This window comes from Colossoma macropomum, unplaced genomic scaffold (assembly GCF_904425465.1).
Source record: "Colossoma macropomum unplaced genomic scaffold, Colossoma_macropomum, whole genome shotgun sequence".
NCBI classification, from domain to species: domain Eukaryota; kingdom Metazoa; phylum Chordata; class Actinopteri; order Characiformes; family Serrasalmidae; genus Colossoma; species Colossoma macropomum.
In genome coordinates, this window is record NW_023496030.1 from 739,315 (window position 1) to 760,285 (window position 20,971).

Below are 20,971 nucleotides of genomic sequence, written 5' to 3' on the forward strand. Positions count from 1 at the left end.
ACAAACACAGAAAAATGTTGAAGATGTAAACTATGTTGTAAACTCTAAATATTTACCCAGCAAACACACTTAACTTGCCATACTTGTCAGCTATTCATATGTCCATCGAATAAGTAAAATAATTTTTTAAATACATAAAAGCTGAGACACTTTATCTAGAGGTCTTACTCTATGTTCACTTAGATTAGCAGAGAAAATTAGAACCTTCAACTAATCTTAAAAGAAGAATCCCAAGGAAAAAGACAAAAAAATAGATTTTTAATCTTTTTTAATAAAGGTTTCCATTTTGCAGTTGTAAAGCATCATGCAAAACAAAAGCACATGTTCCTCCTACCTTGAATAAAAAGCTAAACCTTCTGCATGTTCATATGCAGATTAAAAACAGTTCCTTACAAATATGGCATTAGTTCACGTCAGTGAATCCAAAGCAAGTACTTATTGACTTTGTAAACATGGCTTTGGCAAAACAGAGAACAAAATTAGTTCATGCTTGAACAATAAGGAAGTACATTAGAAAGCATGCGTCTGATCCTTAATGATATGTACAATGCAAACATTCCTTAAATGTAAAGGAGATGAATATTCTTTACTTTTTTTTTTAATGATTACACTTAACATCATAAAGAAACATGACCACAGACAGACAGACAAAGACATAAATCTGTAAGCTGAAGTCTTAATACTCTGTCCCCTAAATCTCCTTCAGAGGGGAGTGTGTGGTGTCTCTGATGGAAGACTATATGGGGGAAGAGATTTGGTGTTTGGCACTAGTGTGTGCGGTTTACAATGCTGTGCTATACGATGTTGAAGACCATAGAGAGATACTGCTCATAGGAGACTTGGATCCAGCCGTCCTGATCTGTGTCGTATCGCCTGAACACGTCCGTTAACCTCTGCACACAAAAAACAAACCAGGCTCTTCTGTTTAAAGCTAATATTCATTCAACTGAGACATTATGCTGAGTGACATAGTCACATGAACAAGCAGCTGCAAAGGTGTATGATCAATGGAATTTTTCAAGGACATTCACAAGCGTAACATTTTGCTGATAAAAAACTTTTTCATGCACATACTGCAGCAGCTCTGTTTCCTCGAAGAAATACTTTATTAAGCTACTCTAGTCAGTCAGTACATTAATTAAATGAAATTAATTAAATGAAATATTGTTTAGTAGGTACTATTCGGTACCCTGTACCTGCACTCACTTACTGGCCATTTTGTTGACCATACGAAACGGACAGTATCCCATCTTTTGCTGCACAATTTGTTAGCCCCTCTCCATTAAAGGAAAGACCATCACACTGACAAGACAATATTTGGGTGCGGATATTGTGCTGCAACAGATGGGATACAGTCAGTACCTGCAAATTTATAAAGTGCACTTACAGTTGTATGCAAAAGTGTAAATACCTCTGGTCAAATGGCATGTTTTGTTGATATTCTTGCATGTTTTGTTGAAGTGAAAATGAGTCACACATACACTGTGGGAAACAAACTTAAATATTGCATTTCTCTAATTTTGTGCACAATTTTTGGTTATTGGGTGAATTTTTCCAATACATTAAATTCAGAAACAAACAGTAATTACATTTTAAAATGTGTAGACAACAATTTTACCAGGGGTGTTTTTTAAAATTTTACATATCATTGCTGTCACAAGAAAAACAAGTGAAAATGTTCTTTACTTTCAACATAAGATAATGTAAAGAGATTTTGTTCCAAGCAATTTTTGAGCATTGCTATTGGGCTAATCATCATGAAATGTTCACATAATGTAAAGGGCAGCTGCTGTTTTCAAATGATAATTACAAGGCAGGTATACCTAATACCTAAGCAACAGATATTCATAATCAGACATCACAGAAAAAAATGTTGATCAACAAACAATCTTTAGCTGCATCTTACATAGTTTTTATTTTGTAAAAAACACCAATGACAAACATACTGTGTAATATGAGCTATGTTCCTACCTGTAGTACGATACAGCACTGTATGAAGTCATCAAAGGCCACCTGACCTTTCCTCTGCCGGTCAAACTTCTCTATCAGCGTGTTATAGAACTGATCTGAGAGACGATACCCTGGGCAAGAAGTATAACAACATAAAGCTCAGACAGCTAGCACCAAATGCTCTTAAAAAGAGTTATGTTGTTATTAGCTAGTTGCATCTGACAATTTGTATGAGTTTGTTTTTCTGGCCACTGCACCCGTACCACATAAATAAAACAGTGGTTATTATTATACCGATTTGGTTTGGGGGAGACAATTTTACAATGCATTTAAACAGAAGCAAAATCTGATACTGAAGCATTACTACACCGCCATAGATCGTTCTGCTTTAATTGGGTTTGTCCACCCTATGGTGACCATCATCAGGGATACTGACTAATCATTATAGACTTAACTACAGTAATCACTTCTTCCCTGAACTACCCTGGTTGATTTACATTTATCTGTGCTTTAATGGGTCAATGCGCCAGCCCCTTTTTCTCTAACGCACTGCAATAGTGTGTGCCAAATAGCCTTCTATCCCAGAGCACTGTATTCATCTATTATCTCTGACCTGCCACCACTGAGTTAATAAGCTAGCATTTGCTTACTCACCAAAGCCAGTAAGAGCCTGTTTTAGCTCATTCTTGTCAATGAACCCTGAGTTGTCACGGTCATAGGTGCGGAAGATGTTCTGCCAGTCGGTGATATACTTCCATACACCGGCAAATTCATTGAAGTTCACCCCACCTTTGTTCTCTCTGTCAAACATAGCTAAGAGAGCAGGAGATACAGAAACAGAAAGAGAGAGAATAGAGAATCTTATTGTATGCTCAGGCTCAATTTATTACTTATGCTACATTTTCTTTGGATTCTATTTTTTCCCCCTGAGGTACACTTATGTTTATGTAGGTGTCATCTGATTGGATATTTGAATGATGGATCTACCTTTAAAGATTGGTTTTGACAATCTATGGGTATTAATCAAAGTTTTTCATATATCATCAACTAAAAGAGTAATGAGTTACAATGATGATTTTATGGATATGATTCAGATATTATTTAGATATGCTTTATACTGTTATGGAATCATTAAGTAATCATTATTTTATCCTGTGATATTTAAATGAGAATGATTATTCGAGTAAAATACATGTGTCATTACTGTTTCATGAATTAACACCTAATCACTTCTAATTTAAGGTTAATCAGAATGATATCTTGGTAATATGCATAGCTAAGTATGACCTGATTGACTGTTTGATTATAATTGTTTATAACTGATTGTTCATAGTGTAATCTTGGTAGAAGGCATTCTCAAAGTCACTCAAGCGTCTTGCCAGAGATCCAGACATCTAACATGTCCTATTTAATCAAATTTAGCTTCTAGTTTCCTTAGGCGTCTGGGGACTGGGTCTGGCTATATTTTTAATTATGCTTTTCATTAGCATTTAAATTTTCCACATATACGTGAGCTTGAACCTTCTAGAAAGTTCAATTCCTTGTGACCAGCTTTTGACAGTTCAGCCAATTGCCTTTCAGCTCAATTCAAATATTCACTTTACCTAAAGACTGGCGATGCTATTTCTTCCAATCACATTTTTAGTCAATTATTATCCCAACCAATAATTTTTGTATTGTGTTACATCATTGGGCCTTTAAAACGCACTGCATATCCTTTGGGAGATCAAGTCTTTGATCTTATGCTCCGATTCATATCTTCTTTCTGTTATTGTTTGATTCTTGGCTTTGTGAAAATAATAAATCCTTTTGACTCAGTCATAACTCTGATCTGCAATCACTGGAGGAACAGATTTTTGGACCTCTTGAGTAAATTCCTGCGCCAAAGTGTAATTTATTTTTTAGTTATTTTACAACTTGCATTACAAAAATGTAATGTAGTGTAAATGTAATGTAAATGACCTCTGTTCTGATTTTCTGCACTGGACTGTGTCTCATTTAAAAATCAGTCCAGACTGAAACCCTCCTTGTAACTTCAACGTGAATAGGCAGGGCTAAACTGCAGTAGTCGGAATGGATGGATATATGTAAATAAACTTTTCAAGACATGATACAAAACAATCAACTGAAAACAGTTTTTGCAGCTTACAGTCATATGCAAAAATTTGGAACCCTGGTCTAATTATATGTTGTTGATTTTCTAAGTGAGATTAAGTTAACACATCCTCTACAGAGAACACACTTCTGCACAGTTTAAGACCCAATTACTGTGTATTTGCTGAATTTAACAAACTGGAAACAAAAAAAAAAAGTATGTGCAAAAAGTATGTATCATATTGGAAGAAAGAAAACTTCACATATATTAAACTCAACAAATAAATACAAATTGTGCAGTAAAATTTGCAGGAAAATGTCATATTTAAGTTTGCTCCATGCAGAGTAACTTATTTTCACTTAGAAAATGAACAAAACATGTAATTTGACTAGGGATATTCAAACTGTTGCATACAACTGTATGCCTGGCCCACACTACAGGCCCTTAACCGTTGCTGAAAACGTGAGACGCCGCATATTTTGACATAGTCCTTCTGTATTCACAGCCCCCTCACCAAGTAAAGCAAAATATCTTTGCATTCTTTAATTTGTCAGAAATTTTATACAAGTGCTCTGTTACTTTCACATTTGTCTTATTTTTTTTCCTTTCACTAGCCTGTATACTATTCTATATAAACATACTATGAAATCAAAAATATTGAAAATGTTTAATACATTTAAATTCAAAACTGGAGCAATCACAACTGAACTGCAAGTAGACTGGAAGGAAGACTAGATATTACATGTCCCACGCCAAAGAGGTGAAAGTGTCTCAAAATCGGACCAATTGTCCTTATATAAGGACTCAGGCGTGAAAGGTACATTTCACAACTCACAATGTTTACATACTATATTAAATTCTTTTATTTCAAATATGGGCCCTTTAAGACCTGTTCAAATAAAAGTAAGACTCCTGTGAAATATATGCATGCTATCTGAAGACTGACATCCTATGAAACCAGTTAGTCTTCTTTTTTGTGACGGCAGAGGCAAACAGGTCATGCCTTTGGCAACTTTAACAGATAGAATTTTTCAGCAAGTAATGACAGAGTCTAATAAAGCAACATGAATAGCTTTTGAGCAAATGTTCAGACAAGGTGTGAAGTATTCATGCTGCAAAAAGTCAGAATGTTTTTTCAGAACATTTGTGCTAACAGCCTTACACAACCAGAGTCTTGTGATTCAGTGACTCAGTTATCTTGGAATATTTCAAGGTCAGCTAAAGGAGAATTTACCTATTAAGCCAGTATTCTCCAAATCCAGTGCAGGAGATCCATCTCGACATCATTAGCAGATTACAATCAAGAACTGATAAGGGTCATAAATAAATATAATTTATAATGTCAATTTTAAGTAGTGAATATTGGCATCTATTTTTTCATGATCCACGCCTGGTAGTACTAACATGATTTTGTTAGTTGGTTGTTGGTTATATTTGCCATCACTCATTTTATCTAATGATAAATAATGTTACAGAACAATGTTAAGATTAGTTACCTAGCTAAGCTAACTTTTCCTAACTTAGCTGTTGACAGATAGCTTGATGGGTTAGACTGAAGCATTGTGTGTGAAGACAAATATTAATAAACACGTATGTAGGCCATCATTTGTTTTGTTTCATCAAACTTTGCTAAAAGACCTTGTGTACAAGGTGGGCTCTCTTCAGCATATAACATTGCAATGAATAGCTGTTACCTCCAGCATTACATCATCTGAAGTGGCAGCTTCAGCTGCTCAACTTTCTCCTTATTAGACATGAAACTCTCCTACTTTAACGTTCTGTCGTTAAAAGACTTCCCTGGTTTGACGTAAACATGCTTTCCAGAATAACTTTGCTTTGAACTGGTTTACATTCATGTTTTGTCTATTCTCAAACACATATGTCTACACAAGTATATCTTGTGAAGCAAGGTCATATTTGAATAATACAATATTTTTCAAAGGTATTGCTCTGTGTGCTTGTACATTTTCTTCTTTGTGACCAAACTGAATCAAGTTTCCTAAAAATATCTTAGCGTAAAGATTGTAACTGGTAGAGGGAGTGTTCACTGTGTTATGCTCGCTCTACAATTTAAGAATCATTTTTGTGCTTTTGGGAAAACCAGCCCAGTTTAGTCTGTTAGCACAAGTGCTATGGATGATGCCAGGTGGCCTGAGCTGAAAGTTTAACAGACATAGCTACAGTATCTAAGGGAGGTGTGTCGATTTCATAACTTCATAACAAGCCATGGTGACAGCAGTGCACTGTTTAATGTTAAAGCACACAAAATAATTCAAGAGATCAATTAACTATCAAGCCCTTGGGGAAAATGCTAAACCACTGTTATGAAGCTGGGTTCTTCTGGTTAAATGACAGAAGACAAATTTACTCACATATAATTGATCTGACAGTCACAGGATTGAATGGTGTCCATGTGCCTGTAAAAGAAGAGGAAACAGGTTAACATTAGAGTAAAATAGACTGAGCTAGGAATGTAAAACCATCTCAAGGTGACAATTCAACTACATTGACCAAATTGTGATGAAATTTAAGATTTGACGATGTATTGAACTGTGTCCTAAACATAGCAATTAAACTGAATTGCCTTAAAAGTCAGAGATTTACACCCAAGAGTACACAGTGCCCAGCACATTTTGGGCACTAAAAGTCTGTAGCCTGAGTGGCCAGTTGTTGTTGATTTTTTTTGCATTCTTCTTCTCGTGTAACAAACCTGTTTGGTCTCAATTCCTTAACTGTAATGACCACAATAACTAAGATGACGTTGTGGTGACTTTGGTGGTCACCCTGCTGAGCTGTTGGCATCAAATATGCGATTTCATTAGCTAAAGTTTGCTCACATCAGCATCACAAGGTGTTCAATAAGACGGCATTACACCAAGAGGATTTCACTGCAGCACCTAAACAGTACCTAATGAAATAACCTACACTGGATGACATCAGGGTGAACCTGCTCAGCCGGGGGGAACCACCACAGTCAACACAACAGCAATGCTCTTATTAATGTTAGTTTTTAATGTATATTTACTTACCACCTGCCTGCTTTTTGGTACTGAACGATGTGTGTTAATTGTAAACACAACACAATAAACATGTTTCTATTATTCTAGTCACAAGATTCATGGGCTTAGTGGCCCTAATGGCCAGTAAAGCCATTCATGTCTGTCTACCCCTGTTTACACCCCTTGACTGAGCACAACAGTGCTGAATATTTAATCCTGCCTCGCACATACAGCAGCTCTAGCCATGTTTCACCCTGCAACTTTCTACAGTTCGACTTTTGCTGACTGTCGTATCTATATTTGTTCTTGTAAGGATGTACATTAGTATTAGTGTTTATTTAATGTGTAGTTCTTCCAAAATCAAATAGAGTAGCGGCAGAATTACTTTCAAGCTATACTCTCTATACTCAAGGCATGTGTAGTTATTTATCTGTTGTCCCGCTTAAGATAAATAAATTTTGCTGTGAAAAGACAACACAAGAAATACAACTCAACAAGGCCAAGTTTCAAAGCAATCTACTACAGATGTGTAGGAACACACACACACACACACACACACACACACACACACACACACACACGACTATAAGGCCCACTTGCTGATTGTACAGGGAGCCCTCCTTCTTACAAGAGAAGAATAAAAAACTCAATGAAAAACAGACCGCATCCGTTGTTGAAGTGAGCTTATCACAGCAGGGTGGTCCTTTGTCCACTCTCTGTACTGCAGGTAGCATAACCAACATGGCCAAGGTGCAAAATAAATCCACTCATGAGCTCTGCTGAGTCATAGCTTCAGCTCCCGCACTCTAGGGTTTGTGGAATGATAAACTACCTTCTAAGCAATTCCTCCTGCAGCTAGAAACTTTAGAGTTGTGAACAGTTTGTTTGCTCTGTTTGGTTCTGCAGCAGGGGGTGGTGGGACAGATGTTAAAATTTCCCAGGAAACAACCAAAAAGAGCTGAGACATAGGGACAACAGAACTGAAAAGAGGAAAAGAGGCAAGAGTGAAGAAGAACATGAGAGAGTCTGTGGAAGAAAGCAGGGAGTGCATACAAAAAGGGAAGGACAAGAAACAAAGAAATATAGATGTTGATTCGTAACGTGATTGTCGGTTGGCCGATTTGTTCATTTTGTACTAGCCTACTTGTGTTGTGATTTTATGATGTTCACAACGTGAGTCAGTTAAATACATGCAGTACAGTGCAAAAGTTTTAGATACCAGAGAAAATCAGATGCTGAAAAAAAGCTGTTTATCTGGGCTGTATACATTTATTTGCTTAGAAAAGCACAAATATTTCAAGAAATATAAAGACATTAGATTAAGTAGTGATTTTATGTATGTCAGTGTGTTTAACCATTTCCAAACCAATTCCTCATTTTCATCAAATCTATGTAAGGACTTTGGGTGTGCAGGAGACATCTGGAACCAAACTTTGTTCTTCAAACTAGCTCATAAAGGAATAAACACTAATTTTTTTTTTCAAATAAGAAAAGAATATAAGAAAACACACAGTCAAGATAAATTATTTCAAACAATGTGCTTAGGTGTTTTAGACTTTTTCACACTACTGTATTTAATGCTGTTGCTGTAACTTGCCAAAAATATCCAGCTGCCCTAATACTTTTGATGTAGCACTAGGATTTCATGTTATTGAAAAGGCCAACTGCACAAAAACAATGTATAAATATAAACAATAAATAATTAAATAAATATACTAAAACTGAATAAGTCATATTAAAGTCATGTTTTTTAAAAAAACAGTGAGTTGTCAGATTTATTAAGTGTAATAAGTGTTTAATAGGTCAGTGCAGCCTTGTTAAGTACAACTTAACATCTTTCCCATTGGCTCTTGGCATGATCTATTTGGATGTTTTTTTACTTCCCCTCTTTTTGTTGTCCTTCCTTCCTTCTAACACTTTTTGGTTAACTGACTAGCCTCGATATTGTAACAGCAATTACTGCATACTCTGTTTTCTACAACTTAGTAGTACAATAACAACTTCACCAAATTACATAAATATAACTTTGACCTATTAAACCTGTTCTTTTCATGCAACAACTTAACATTTTTAAGTTAATTTAACATTTAATTTTCTTGAGCATGTTTTTTCATTTAAGCATTTAAATGCCAGTTTGGTCTTATCAAGAACAAATGATTTCATTTATGTTTTCATCATAGTCTGTTGCTGTTTTATCTAATAAAAATACTCAAAATATGCTATGACCTCTCTGACACAATCCCTACTGACTATAATACTCATATAAATGTTAGTAGGGCATTCTAGGACTGACTGTAAAAAGTCTACTGGCCGAATTGGAATTAGCCATACAAATTCATAATCAGTGCACCACAACCAAGAAGCTAAAAAATAAAGACTGAAAATAATGAGTGACTGGCAAGAAAGGGAGGAAGAAAAAAAAGGATTAGATTTTTTTCCCCATTTCACTGGAATACATTTTTTACATACATTTTCTCTAATCCCCAAGGTCATACTGATTACCCTCCTTGCGGGACAAGACCAATGTGAATCATATGGGCTCCAAGTCAGACAGCCACACCAGGATATGGAGTGTGTATATGTGTGTGTGCCTGTCTGTTAGTAGGCTATCAGGGAGGGGGAATTAGTGCAGCCTACACGCAGCCTGGCCTCAGGCACAAAGACGCTACTATACAGTACACACTGGACCTTCTCACTGCTTTGCTCACTGATGAAGGGGGGCATGGAGCAACTGAATGCACTCACAAGGCAAAGCAGCATACTGAGCGAGTGAGAGACCAACCAATCAGCGCACCAACCACCATAAGGCTCTATTCTAGTCCAATAACCATACATACAATCAAACAATAGGGTAAAAAGAAATGTATAAACTGCACTACATAATCTTCACAGACTATACATAAACACCTGCAAACAAAATCTCAAGACACTTGAAACCTTCTAACTAGAAGGTACAGCTACATAGCCGTCCTGTATTGTAGCCCAACTTCTGAGTGAAATGTTTTAGTCTACTGCATTTCTCTAAAACCTGGAGCTGCTAGCCTTCTGCCAAGTCTGGCTAAAGGTGCTCATTTATGCTCATATTTTTATCCTTCCATGTTATGGAGTGAAATTCATGACTCACCCATGATAACGAGTGAAAGCATAAAGCAGCATGGCAATAGTCAGAGGGGAAAATGAGCTGGCTTCTAAAAGGCTGTGACTGTGTAAATCATCACTGGAACTTTTCTTTCATTTCGCTACTGCTATACTGGGCACTGCTTAAAAAATGACTCTGAACATAAATCCAAGTAAAGGGACAGCACTCTGACAAACTCTTAGCCCAGCAACAGAGAAAAGTGTTTTTATTTAAAGCTTTGTTTTTGCTTTATTAAAGTAAAAAAGTGCTCTTAATGAAAGCTAGCAAATACAATCAGGTGCTCATCTTAGGCTAAACAGACACCAGTCCTAAACAGAGAGATAGAAATAGAGAGAGATAGAGATAGAGAGAGAGAGAGAAAAAGAGAGAGAGAGAGAGAGAGAGAGAGAGAGAGAGAGAGAGAGAAAAGGAAAGAGAGAGAAAATAGACTGGAATAGGACATGAGCCCATTACTGGGTTGCCTTTGCACAGTATGGTTACATGTAGGACAGAAAAGAAAAAAATAGCACATTCAGGTTGGTTAATCAATTGTTTCAGAGGAAGGCCCATGGTATTCACAAAGTATCTGCATAGTACATTCAACTTCATCTCGGTGGTGTCATTTATCACAGTTTACAATATGTTCCACATCAAATCAGAATATCAGGACAAAAAACAACGAGCATGTAGTTCAAATTCAAATACAGCACTTCTGGAATTATAGGCACCCTTTCCAAAACTGTGCAAAAAGTCTAAAAAAACTATTTGAAACAAGATAAAAACCAGTAGCAATTATTGGTACTTTGGTGCCTTTGAAAAATTTGTATTAACAAAATCTGATGCAAGTACCTAACCATGCATACATACATACATACATACAAGATTACATACAGGTCAAACTCCTATACCTAGTAGAAGAAGGTCTGAGGACAGATCTATGATATGGGACCATACCCATCATCACTGTTAGGGCAGAAGTATAAAACAACCTAGTTCTACAAAAGTGAGGGAAAGAATGGTTTGAAAATACAGTTTATAACACTGTAGGTCTCAACCTCAAAGCCAACAAATTTCTTAGAAGTTATCCCAGAAAACAGTGGCTACTCCCCTTGTACCACAAAAGCTATCAGCTGGAATTTGCTTTACATTTGTGGAACACAGACTGGAAACATTTTCTAAGGTCTGGCATAATATAAGGTGTAGTCATGCAGACAAGAATTTAATTATCACAGTTAAATGAGGTGGATATGTTCTTTTTTGTTTTAAATTATCTTGCGTGCTTGTAGGGATCTATGGCATCAAAGACTTTTCTCCAGTTTTTGAGCAAGATCACAGGAACAAAGTCTGAGCAATATCACTGGATCTTCCACAAAGATTATGATCCAAACGTGTTCATCCAGATCACAGCAAAATGGTTCACTGACCAGAGAATCAATTGATGGCCTTTCCAGCTCTTAGATATTGCAATGGACAAATGGTTTGAAGCTTCTCTCTCAGTGGAGGGCAAAGGGAGACAGAAGAGTCCAACAAGACTAGAACGTTGCTTACCAGGGATAAACCTGGTCAATGAACCTTCTCCTCTGCCTCTTTCTAGACTTGCATCTTTTTACTTTTGAGCTGTTTAAAACTGAAGATGTCTTAAAAGTCTGCTTAATATCAATAAACTGTAGCACTGCAGATAGAATTTGTATTCAGAATTGCTGTGCGCACAGCTGCTCAAATCATTACCTATGTATTTAAGTACTTTCTTTTAGCCTTAAAAGCATGGAAAGTAGCTCATCACCCTGCCCCTTCCTAAAAGTTTTTAATTTAAGGAGATTTTTTAAAAATTACAGAGCAATCTCTAAACTTTCTTTCTAAAGTCTTAGAACTTACATAAATAATCAGCTTTGGTTCTTTTGTCACTAAAAATAACCTTTTCATCACTTGTTGAGACACTGTGAAAAAATTAAATTAAAAACAGAATGCAATAATGTGTAAATCATTTAAACTCTATACTTAATTGAAAATAGTACCAAGACAACATATCAAATGTAGAAAGTGAGTAATTTGTTTTTATTTTTCAAAAAATATATACCCATTTTGAATTTGATGCCAGCAACACATTAAAAAAAAAAAAGTTGGTGAGATGCCTCACAGTTTGTTTTTCTGTCACACATCTCTCCAGCCCTGACACTCTGGTGAACTCCAATTCCCAGGACCATCTGCAAGAACACTTGACTATGACATCACAGCATTCCGCTTATCAGAGATCTGCCTCACATGATTACCAAGTTGCCTCACCTGTTTCTTTCATCATGTGACTTGTTTAGTTAGTATATAAACCTGGGCCTTAGATTAGTTCAGTGTGGGGTATTGCTTCTTTCTACAGAGCTACTGAGCATTCATTCCTGTGTTTTTGGCTACTATCCTGTGTATCAGACTTATTGTCTGTGTTTTTCAACTTTGCCTTTTGCCCTCTCCCTGTGTCTGCCCAGATCTGATTTTTGTTATGTTTGTCTGTTGTATTTGTCTTGTTTTGGATCTGACCTTCACGTTTTTTTGACCACGACTGTGAACCACATGCAAACTAGTAAAGCCTCTTTTGGTAATTTTTTTTACTGCTTGCATCTGACTAGTTCTGACTCATTACAGTTTCCTTTTATATGTGTAGTCCATGTCCTATATCAGCCTAAATGTGTTGTCTGTCTTCAGAACATTCTATATTGGTGTGAAGTAGCACTTTTTTTCTCTAAACAAAAAAAGCAGTTTCATTGTCATCATTGCATGGAATGTTTTCCCTCGCAAAAAGAAAAAAACGTGATTCTGACATGGTTCTTATATGAATGTTGTTAAAACAAGGCACTGTAATATAGCCCGGCTTAATAACAATAGGAGGCTACAATAACAGTAGCCTGTAGGCTAACATAGAACAGTAAGCTTTAGCTATGTTATTAGTGATCTAGTGAAGTGCTTCATATGCTGTAAATGCACAATTTAATAAACCTGCAGGATGAATTATACAACAGAACTATAGCAAAAACTACCAAATCAATGTTAGCTTAAAAGATTTAATGTTTATATCTCTCTAACAAAGGTATGTTTATATTTCCCAGTTTAAGCAAGCTTCTATGAGGTGTGACCACATTTTCAACCATGCTGAAGCAGGTTAAAGGAGAAAAGTGCTTTACTGAGAGGCTCCTCAGTTGAAGTTGGGAGCTGTCAATTAATATTTGCGGCTCCGGCACCTGTGGTTTGGTGCATATTGACACAAATTTCCCCATGATATTCACTATCAGCAGCTTTTTGAAAAAGTTGCTTTTGCTTGTCTGCCACCATAGCCTCCACAATGCTATCATCAATCGTTTATGGTTACAGGGCATGAACGGATGCTGGCAAACAGCACATGATTTCACAAGCCTGATTCCTTTGGAAATGTTTGGAAATATTTATTTTAATTGTTTTTCATTTTAATTTTTATTTGATTTTAATTTCATTGTTTTTCGTCATGCACATTTACAGGTGCAGTAGTACGTAGTGTAGTGTGTAACATTAGTTTAATGGTTGTATTAATTTAATGTAACTCATCTTTTGCCTCGAGTCAAGGGGCAATAGATGATTAAAATAGGGTTATCCAACTAGTAAAGGTTATCTAACTAGTCATATAGCTGATCAGGATTACTGATGCATTCCATGAAACACAATATAGGCACTATGCACACAACTGCATACACAGCGTTCAATACAATGCATAGCACTATATCACAATACCACATTACATGATACAGCGTATTCCACTACTGTAGTGAAAAGAGACTGTAGACCAGGATCAGAGTCACAAGATATTTCAGTCAAAGACAAGATCCTGCCAAAGCTCTGCCCAGCCAGCAGTCTGGACTGATAATGAAGTTAATACTGCATCTATCTCAATGATATCACTACAAGCAAGACTGGAGAGGTGCCCATCATTGTAACAACTAAGACGTTGAACAAACAGTGCAAAACTTCAGAAATATTTGAGTAAACGTAACAGTGTGCCTTTTTGGAACAGGAATAATCTATTTTAACTTCATCCTGTTCCGACATCCTGCATTCTATGGCCTTTGGCTATGTTTCATTAAATTACACGAGACCACTCTGCCACTGTGTTTTTATAAATCAGTAGGCTCATTTTGTCACAACTGCATGACTTCAAATGACCATGTCTCATGAGAGTGCCCTCACAGTCAAAAAAAGAAAATGGTGTCTAGTACGTTATAAAGGTGGCAATTTTTGTGCAATGTACCATCCATACGAACTGTTTAAGCAACTGCGGGAAACTGTGGGAAAAGTAACAAAAGAAGAGAGTAAAAACACCTACCATTTGATAAAGCTTGCTGAAGCTCTGTGTCTGATATTGCTCCACTCCTGTCTTTGTCCACTCTAAGAAAGAAACGAACATTTCATGATTTATTAGCCAGCATAACTCGACACTTGACGAAATATCTTTCCATTTAAAGACAAATTACATTGTACTTTTATCCTACTGACACCAACCAAAACACACACCTCATACGTTGCAATAATACAGTGCTCAAATATGTAATTTAAAAAAATAATCACAGTATACAAACACAACATTCTACCATCTTAAAAAACGTATTATTCTTTCCAGTCATCATAACAGTAAGAGGAGTAGGGGGAGCAATGCACTCTACAAGCATAGCCACTGGCTCACAAGCCAGTTAAGGCTGTTTTATTGGCTCCCTACTGTAACATCAACATCAACTTCATGCAAATTATATGTAAACTGTTAGGATGCCACTTAATTTCATGCACCAAAGCTGATTTATCATTTGTGCTCAAATCTCTGCTTGCTTCCACATCGTATGAAAGTTTAATAAAAGAGATGCAAAGTAGTTTATACATTACTAAAGCCGTCATCAAATATGTGCAATTTCAATGAATAAGTGCCAGGGTCACTGGATCCTCTGAATTAAGTCGTTAAGGAGTTACTTATAACAAACATTGTTATATACCAACACAAGCTATTCAAACTGTAGCCTACTACTGCCAAAGCAACTAAACTACCACCCTTGACCAAACTTGCTGGACTGCTGTCACAGGGCATGATGGCGGCAATTTTCTAAAATTACATTCATTTTTGTCATAGAGAAACCCAGCTTAGACACGGAGTACCAAATATCTCACTAGACGTTAATGATGCTGCTTTCATGTAGTTTTCCATTTTCAGGTTCACGTGAACCCTTGAACCCTGCTTTTACACAATAATATTATTGAATAATATTATTGAAAATAATATTATTGAAAATACCAAATACATTCTAATTAATTTTATTTTGTCCAATCATATATCAATAACAAAATACACTGCTTTCAAATGGAAAAAAAAAAACATTATTTAGGGTCAATTTTGAGCAAATAACACAAATGAGATTAATTGTGATGAATTATGTAAATCTATTTTTTTTCGAAGTCACATCTAGCAAAAATAAAAAGATGTCAGCTACCATTTGCGAAAAACAAATTTCTGAGCAAACCTGTGCTGAAGATGCCACAAATTAAATCAGCCATGTAGAGGTTGGAGAACTGAATGCAGACAGTAATAAATGAAAGCATGCATTGTAACCTAAAATGAAAATGTAAGATGATTTACTAATCTGACTGACAGCAAAACACTACACAGCATTCCTATAGGTCAGTTAGATACTGGAAGATTAGTTGCTCTATCTAAATATGTTGTATGGACAGAGCAAAGCAAATCAATGAAGCAGGCAAGAACACAGCACTTAGGTCTGACACCTACAGGATCAGATACTGCTTAACCATAAGAGTTTGAACCCCAATTACCTTAAAGAGGGTTTTTCATTCTTAATTATACTAAAATTGTGATCATTACCCAAAAGTATTTGAATAATATATATATATATATATATATATATATATATATATAGTACTGTGCAAAAGTCTGAAAACATTACCTTTAAAATGCTACTGATCTGGCCAGTAAGCATTTTTTCTTAAAAAAACAAAAAACAAACAAACACTAATATTACTAAAATACAAGTACTTTGTATACAATAAGTGGTAATTGTTTATGTTAATGTGTTTAACTATTTACAAACTTCACCTCGTGCCAGCTCAGTATTACTTGCAGTTTTCATGCATTACCTGGTTTGGTTAATCAATAATTCTAGATGTTTAATCAGGTGTGCTGGTGGTGAAATTTTACAATTATACAAATGCATGCGATGGGGCAGTGAGATGCTCTTCTGACTAGCTTACATATAACTATGTATTTTTTTTATCTTTTATGATTATTATTTTATTATTATTTAAATAGAATTAAAATATAGAAAAACTCAGCTGCTCTGCCTGATCAGGGCTGGGTGGGTATTTTAGACCGTTCTGTGATTGACAGCAGTGTTGCCACAGCAACGTAAACAACTTCATGACAGCAAGGTTACCTCAAACCCTCTCAAATGCCAGCTTTGACTACCTCACTAGCTGGAGGTCACTCAGGCTTAACTAAACAGACTTTGGTTTGTGTAGGTCAGGGTTGTGGCAAGGTGTTGCAGATACACTCAAATCTAACAGGGGAAACACAAAAGTGCAAGAATCTCACTGTAGAATTTACCACAGTTATTCTTTATTTGACAGTCAATGGTAAATTCATGCAGGGCCCTATAGCTAACAGAAGCCCCTTTAATAAAGCACAGTCTCTGTCAACTGCCTCTGCCCAAATTAAATTCAACCGACCTGCGATCAAAATGCCAATAAATCACCATAAATACGAAAAATGAACTATTAAATTGGTGGAACTTACACCAACTTTAACATCTGAGGGAGTTGAAAGAGCAGATAATTGGGCCACACACCTAAAAACCACTCCTGTTATATATAAAGTCAGATCTCAACAATAATTTTTCAAATAAAAGATTTACTTACATAAAAAAGCTACTTATCTACGACAAACATTTCTACTTCCTCACACTAATGAGAATCGCTTGACTTCTACCTGTTACATTTAATGTAGGTGTCATTCCTAAAACATCATTATAACCTATTTAGGACTCTGATAACCCCCTTTAGAATCTGGAACATTTCCTTAAATATGGTGGGTCAGTTTCCATGGATTAAACCCAGTCTTGTGCAAAACTGTCAGTGCTGACTCACCAAAATCCTTTTTAGTCTAGGTTTAGGATTAATCATCTTCTGGGAAAACAGAATTTAGTGTTTTATTAAACAAGCAAGGCCTTATAAGACAGTTAATCGTTTACTGGCTTAACTACTTCTAGCCTCCACTATCACATAGCAATGCACAACCAAAAGTTGATAGTCAGTGCAATGACCAAAACTTTAGTGTTTTTTTTCAAAACTACATTATGGTTATCAATACTTTAGCCTTGAATACTTTTAATTCTTTAGTTAACACTTGTATTCTGACTACATCGATTTTAACAATCAAATTCAGCTTAGATGGGCAGAGATGTCCCTAAATTAGCATCTAAAGCATACAGATTAATTTTATTCATTAAGATTTGTGAGCTTTTGCTCCTAGAAACAATCAACATAAAGCATTACCCATTCACATTTGTTTTAAATACAGTGTGGTGAATGTTGTATGTCCTTGTCTTACTGTTCACATGTTGAATGAAGCCATGTTTAAACTGGCTCGTTAGTGATTTATTTAACTTCTGATGAGTTTTGTTTTGATAAAACCTGTGACCTAATTGGAAAACCAGAGATTTGTTAACTTAAGTTAATCAAGCATTAATAATTGTACTATTTTTCTGTGTTTAATCCAATGAACATTAGGTGTTAAGACAATAATAAGTATCATTTTGTCATAGCATTGTTTTGATATCAGGCACTATACTACACTTGGTACTGATTAAAAAAAATAAAATTCTGGTATTGTGACAACCTTACTGCCACATGGAATTACTGGCCATTATCTGGCCATGCCATAGTAAACTGTTGCACACATTCTTCTCGTATTACTTACACCACCTGAGAGAAAAGAACATCCAATACATGCATTCATTCTTTATTATCTGCCTTCAGCTCAACAGTTCTTCACATGGTTGATTTAATGTGTGATGTTTTCAGTATAGACTTGCTCAGGAACTGCTTATGACAAAAAGAGAGCTGACATCTTTTTTGTGCTGGGCAGGCCTTGTTTTATTACAGGCTCCACCTTCAATCCCTTCAGCTAGAATAATGTTTCCAAGGAAACAACACCAAACACAGTGTCAAACGAACACATCCAAAGTCTCAACTGAAGATAAGCCAACATTCTAAATCTGAATATAGCTGCGGTGTTCTGCTAGAAACTGCACATTTACTTGACTAAAATGCTGAAAGAGCAGATTGTGTTTATTCTATGACCAAGAAAACAGGCCTTAGCAGATTTGTAGGTGCCACAGTTATGAAATAAGTGAGTAGTGAGAAATCCTTCAGTGAGTCAGACATTCCCTAGCAGCCTGACAACAAGCCTGGCCTCGCATACAGACAATAAATCCAGTATTTTAGATGGGGAAAAAAAAAAAAAAAAAAACAGGGAAGGCCCCAAAGAAAAAACACACAGCTAGGCTAGCGCGAGGCCTCTTAGCTAGCCACTATACCAAAAACTTCGATTCACCCAGAAGGAATGAATGGAACACCTTGTTGGTTTGTTTGCCATAGAAGGGTGTTCCCTGTCCCTATAACCACCAATTTTTAAACACATGACTCCCATTCACCTATGCCAATCCAAGGAAACTGGATTTTCAAGGACATTTGGATCACTCAACAGGATAACTGAAAATGAATCTGTTTCTCCCACCATCTCTTACAGCATCTGCCTAGTGACCAGTCAAAATTTGATGGATATTTTTTTGTTGGGTAGGATTTTTTTGTTAGAGAATAAGAACGTCTTTCCTCCCCCCAGGTAACACCATCTGTTCCGCATAAGTTCCCGTTCCTGCTTCCTAGAATCCAGGTGAACACAGACTATGTTCTACTTCAAACTTTCCCCACATGACTTCTGTTTTCCACTGCTGCAATCAGGCTGTAACTTGCCAAAATAAATGTCTCCATTAGCTCATATTCAACAGCATAGTCAACAGCAGCTGGAGAGTGAATAGCTTACAAACGTCATAGTCTAAAAAGTTAAAGTTCATAGGTTACATAATAGGATGAACCCGACAAGAAATCTAATTCGGAGCTCTTTTACAATTTTATATAAACAGGGAGCGCTAACCTAGCACAAAAATGTAAAACGGTACCCCTCTTTGCATTGTCAAAGGCATAAACATTCATATTCCAGTTTGTTGTGGAAATATTCTCACAGGTAGAACCCATAGGGGCCACTTTTAAGACTCATTCGTGTCACAGCGTCAAGAAAAGACCTGAGTGTGACTCACTAAGTAGGATCTTTACTCTCCTTAGTTCACATGATCAAGGACAAAAAAATCCCCACTTGCTTGCTATGTCATCACTCCACGGAATTCCCGAGGCCAACAGAGTCTCAATGTTTATGGCTACGTTGACTGCTTCAGCTCTGCGTTTGCTTCTTTCAGCACAAACGTGCGTGCTAGCTTGCTTGCTTCAGAGCCCACGGCAGTTTTAATGTGAGAAAGCAGCAGTCAACCCTCTGCAGTATTACATAATTCATTACTACCACAAGCGGCAACTTAGCTGGGTAGTTAATAACCAGTCACACTTACCTATATCAGAAACTAAGAATCATGAGCGTTAGACAAAAAAAAATGAAAAGTGTTGCTTGAATACAGCAATTTTATAACCCTGCATAGCCTACTAAAACTATTCGTGCTGTGGGCATTCAGTCCACGCAGCTGAGGCTGATGTGTAGGCGATAGGCAAAACAGGAAACGCCGTTAAAAAGAGAACGGCGCTGAGCAACTCACGCAAACCGATTTCTCCAGCCGAACTACGGCGTAATTCATAATTACTGAGAACTCATGACAATGTCAAAGTTTTGTGTTAGATATTTGTGCGCTGTACTCTTCCCAGCTGAAATCTTACTCGTTCATAACAACTTGGAAAAGCTCTGCTTTGCCCTGTGCTCACCATGCTAGGACCCGCAGTAACGTTAGTTGAGACTGTGGTGGGTTTAGTGTTTCGAATGCGGAATAGTGCGTAGCGCTGTTTTCACTTACCTTTGAAATATATTCCACAGAAACGCTTGGTCCGGCGGGCTGTTATAGTGCGGAGGTCGGTACTGGTTATGATAAGCCATTTCTACTTGTATTCGTGCTAAATTATGCCAAGAGCACAAGGCGTAGTCCTTCAACTTGCTTCAATCTGACTCTGACATTCTTCACGCAGAGGCGTGGCGTCAAACGAAACTCGCCACTTCGAATAAAAAATTCAGTGACGTCACGTCAGCGCCGCTGTTAGAACTCCCTCGGCACTTCCTGGCGTTCTGATTGGCCATCCTCCTGACAGCGTGTAAGATTTGTGCTAATGGGGCGGAGCCACAGCGCCGACTGACTGACCGCTGGAAAATGTGAACAGTCCATAGAGTTACACATTTTTCCGTTACAGGCTGTCTTTTGCAAACGTTAGAGTTATTCAATTTTAAACCATAGAAAAAGACAAAATATAAAATATAAAAAGTATGAACATGGCCTCTCATTATTGCTAGAGCGTGGCTGCTCAGTGGTTTAGATTTATTGGAGTAAATAGACTGTAACCTTCTACCTTTCTTTCAAGAAACTTGAAGAAGGTTCAGTGAATTAGCCAGATTGTGTCTAACAATACAGTATCACACTTATAATAAGTATAGTCTGAAATGTCCAAAATAAACCCACACTTTCCTTCCTA

At 36.7% G+C, this 20,971-nt stretch overlaps 1 protein-coding gene across 1 annotated transcript; it reads right to left on the reverse strand.

The window, feature by feature from the left end:
* Positions 1-600: 600 nt before the first annotated feature.
* Positions 601-20,502, reverse strand: pdcd6 (programmed cell death 6). The gene is made up of 6 exons (XM_036564692.1): positions 20,305-20,502; positions 14,502-14,563; positions 6,418-6,462; positions 2,605-2,763; positions 1,972-2,081; positions 601-893 (listed from the first exon to the last, which is right to left on the reverse strand). Exons 1-6 carry the CDS (start codon positions 20,382-20,384, stop codon positions 795-797), a joined length of 555 nt encoding a protein of 184 aa, XP_036420585.1. The 5' UTR covers positions 20,385-20,502; the 3' UTR covers positions 601-794.
* Positions 20,503-20,971: the final 469 nt, after the last annotated feature.

Bases quoted from the DNA above. Each gene is read 5' to 3' on its own strand.
- pdcd6 (XM_036564692.1), bottom strand. From the start codon at position 20,384: ATGGCTTATCATAACCAGTACCGACCTCCGCACTATAACAGCCCGCCG. The intron at 6,463-14,501 runs GTAGGTGTTTTT...CTTCTTTTACAG, and splicing joins TCAGCAAGCTTTATCAAATG to GCACATGGACACCATTCAAT. The intron at 2,764-6,417 runs GTGAGTAAATTT...CTGCTCTCTTAG, and splicing joins GACTGTCAGATCAATTATAT to CTATGTTTGACAGAGAGAAC.